The sequence below is a fragment of the Malurus melanocephalus genome, unplaced genomic scaffold (genome assembly GCF_030028575.1).
Source record: "Malurus melanocephalus ecotype Western Australia unplaced genomic scaffold, MMel_1.1 scaffold_1394, whole genome shotgun sequence".
Lineage (NCBI taxonomy): Eukaryota > Metazoa > Chordata > Aves > Passeriformes > Maluridae > Malurus > Malurus melanocephalus.
This window is the reverse complement of record NW_026624626.1, coordinates 15518-18557: the sequence shown is the minus strand read 5'-3', so window position 1 is coordinate 18557 and position 3040 is coordinate 15518. Positions and strand designations below refer to the sequence as shown.

The 3040-nt window shown below is 62.4% G+C and overlaps 1 protein-coding gene across 1 annotated transcript in view; it reads left to right on the top strand.

Moving 5' to 3' along the window:
- Nucleotides 1-742: 742 nt before the first annotated feature.
- LOC130586909 (twist-related protein 2-like) overlaps nucleotides 743-3040 on the top strand; it is a 4031-nt gene continuing 1733 nt past the window's right edge. The window contains exon 1 of the mRNA XM_057387828.1: nucleotides 743-1358. Coding sequence (XP_057243811.1) covers nucleotides 880-1353 — 474 coding nt within the window. The 5' untranslated portion in view covers nucleotides 743-879 and the 3' untranslated portion in view covers nucleotides 1354-1358. The remainder of the gene's footprint in view (nucleotides 1359-3040) is intronic.

Below are 3040 nucleotides of genomic sequence, written 5' to 3'. Positions count from 1 at the left end.
TCCTCTTCCTCTTCCTCTTCCTCTTCCTCTTCCTCTTCCCCTTCCGCTTCCGCTTCCTCTTCCTCTTCCTCTTCCTCTTCCTCTTCCACTTCCCCCTCCCAGGAGCTGCTGGGTTTATTTGACAGGAATTTGGTGGTGGTGAGGGTGTTGTGGGATGAGGATGGAGGAAAGGGATGGATGGACAGGGATGGACGGATGGGTGAACGGACGGACGGACGGATGGATGGATGGATGGACGGTTGGATGGACGGTTGGCTTGGCCGATGGACAAATGGACGCAAACTCCAACTCATTTTGACCAAAGCCGTTCCTCAAGAGCCCTACGGGTGCCGATGTCTCTTTGATGCTCCTTCATTTGGATTTGGAGGATTCCCAAATTCCTGCCCCCACCTGGATCCTTTGCAGGTGAAAGGCTCCTGCTCCACACCAAACCAGGGGATATTCCTTTGTGGGGCCAAGGAATGGGTTGACCCTGGGCCAACTGGGTTGAAAAATAATTGTAAAAAAAAGACTGAGAACCCCCCCCGCAAAGCGGACGGAGCTGCCTTGGCACCGGGAACGTTCCCCGGCATCCGGGCGGCAGCCGGAGCATCTGTGCCGAGGGCCCGGGGTGGCGGTGGGGAGGGAGGCAGGCAGGAAATCTGGAACCCATAAGCTCCAGAGCCGCCGGCGTTGCCCTGCATTGGTCTGCGCCTGGTCCGCCCCCGCCCCGCTCGCCCTATCAGCRGGAGCCCTTCCCTTCCCCAAGTCATCCCCGCGCCCTCCTCCGCTGGCCCAAAGGAGCRGCCAAGGAGCTCCTTGGAGGGCTCTGCGGGGCGAGCCCCGAGGGCGAATGCTCCGGGCTGCGCCTCCCGAGCCACCGCCGGCTCCTCCGCGGCCATGAAGGAGGAGAACGCGTGCCCGGAGTCCCCCGAGGGCAGCGCGGCCACCAGCGAGGACGAGGCGGAGCGGCTGCCCAGGAAGAGCGGCCGCAAGCGCGGGCAGGGCCCCGGCGGAGCCCCCTCGCCGCAGGGCAAGCGCAGCCGGCGCAGCCCGGCCCCGCAGCCCCCCGAGGATGCCCACGCCCAGCGCGTCATCGCCAACGTGCGGGAGCGCCAGCGCACCCAGTCCCTGAACGACGCCTTCGCCGAGCTGCGCAAAATCATCCCCACGCTGCCCTCGGACAAGCTCAGCAAGATCCAGACCCTCAAGCTGGCCGCGCGTTACATCGATTTCCTGTGCCAGGTGCTGCAGAGCGACCAGCTGGAGCACAAGGTCGCCACCAGCTGCAACTTCCTGGCCCACGAGCGGCTGAGCTACGCCTTCTCCGTGTGGAGGATGGAGGGCGCCTGGTCCATGTCCGCGTCCCACTGAGCCGGGTACGTGTGGCCGAACCGCCGCCGTGTCCTCCGGGCTCCATCCCGCCGGGGACGAGGGGATTTGTCCTCCCGGAGCGCCGGGCGGTTCCCGAGCTGCTCTGGAGCGGCTGATCCCGCTCAGCGGGGTCTGCACCAGGGCAGGGCTGGGAAAGGTTAAAAACCGGGGCTTAAAACAAATTTGATTTATCCCCAAATTCCTTGCTGGCCGTGCCGAGGTGTCAAACTCAGCGCCCTGCGGTGGCCTCGTGGCCTCCAGCCCGCCTGGCCCTCCCATCCCGCTCCTAAAGCGCTGCGGGCAGGGTGGGATCCGTGATCCCGTGGGATCCGCTGGGATCCCGCACCGCAGGGATAACGGGACGGGAGAATCTGATGGACTCAGCTCCACCTGAGCGTCCTTCGGGATGCCGAGAGGGAAAAAAACCCCAATTCTCGGAGTTTTAGGGCTGGGAGGAATCGAGAACGGGAGGAACAGGGTCGGCGATGCAGAGCGGGAGCAGAAAGTTCCAGAGGACATTCCCAAGCCGGGAATTCCCGGGACACCCCATGGGATCGCGGGTCCCGAGAGATCCCGCTGTCCTCACTTTGGGATRCCCCAAATCCGCCAGGAKCARTGSGGATGCTGAGCCCCCCGTGCCCYCCTGGACCCCTCCCACTCTTCTGGGCACCCCCGTTTGGGTTTGGCATTTTGGGGCTGAATTCTGCAGTTTTGGGGTTGCTCCCAAAAGACGGGGAAGCTGCTTGGCGTCATCCCGAATTTTGGAAAGCCCGGCAAAAATCCCTTTTCCCAAAAAAGGCTGCGCCCCCTCCCCAGCACCCCCAGACCGATTTTTACTCCCGTGCGGGACCCGACGCGGCTCCGGGGCCGGCACCGACTCCCAGAGCCGTTTATTTAAGCCGAGTTCTCATTAGGAATTCTGCTCCCGTGATAAACGGATTAAAGACCCTGGGGTGACTTTGGAGAGCTCCCGTGAGCGCAGCGGGATCGTCATTCCCGATAAATCCCATCCCGAGCGGTTCCTCCGGCTGGGGAGGGAATCACCATCCCCGAGCCGCCCTGCAGCGTTTTCGGGTCCCAGCGAACAATCCCAGCTGGAAAGGGAGGGGGATTTTTCCAAGCAAATCCCCCAAAACCGGGGAGGAACCGGCGGGGAAGCGGAGCCGGGCTCGAAGGTTCCGTCTCCCTCCCGGGAGGGACCGAACCCGGCGCTCGAAACGGGGCTGGGATTTCCTAATGGAAAGCAGCCCCTGGATGGTGGAACTCAGCCTATTAAATATCAAAGCGGGGTGGATGTGCCCTCGTTAACCGGGACACATCAGCCGGGGAAAGAGCGATGGAGCCCTCAGGCTACAGAAATCACGTTTGAAGTSCCCCCAGCTCGGCTTTTCTCGGCAGAGTCTTGAGCGCATTAAAATGGTTTCTGTCCCTGCTGGAGGAGAAAATGAGGCAGGAGCTGCCGGGGGTGGGGGCAGAGGCTGCGGAGCCGCGGGGGCTGAGCCTCCCTGCCCTTCATTTGTCTCGCTGGATTTATCGCCTCCCGCGCCGTGCCCTCACTTAATTGTGTCTCCTGAAAGACCTTGGATAAATCTTCCCTTTGGGGACTGTTGCTCTCGCCTGGAATCGGCTTTGTCTGGCGGCTGCTTCATTTGCTTTTATTTATAAACACCTCTGGCTGCTCCGGGGC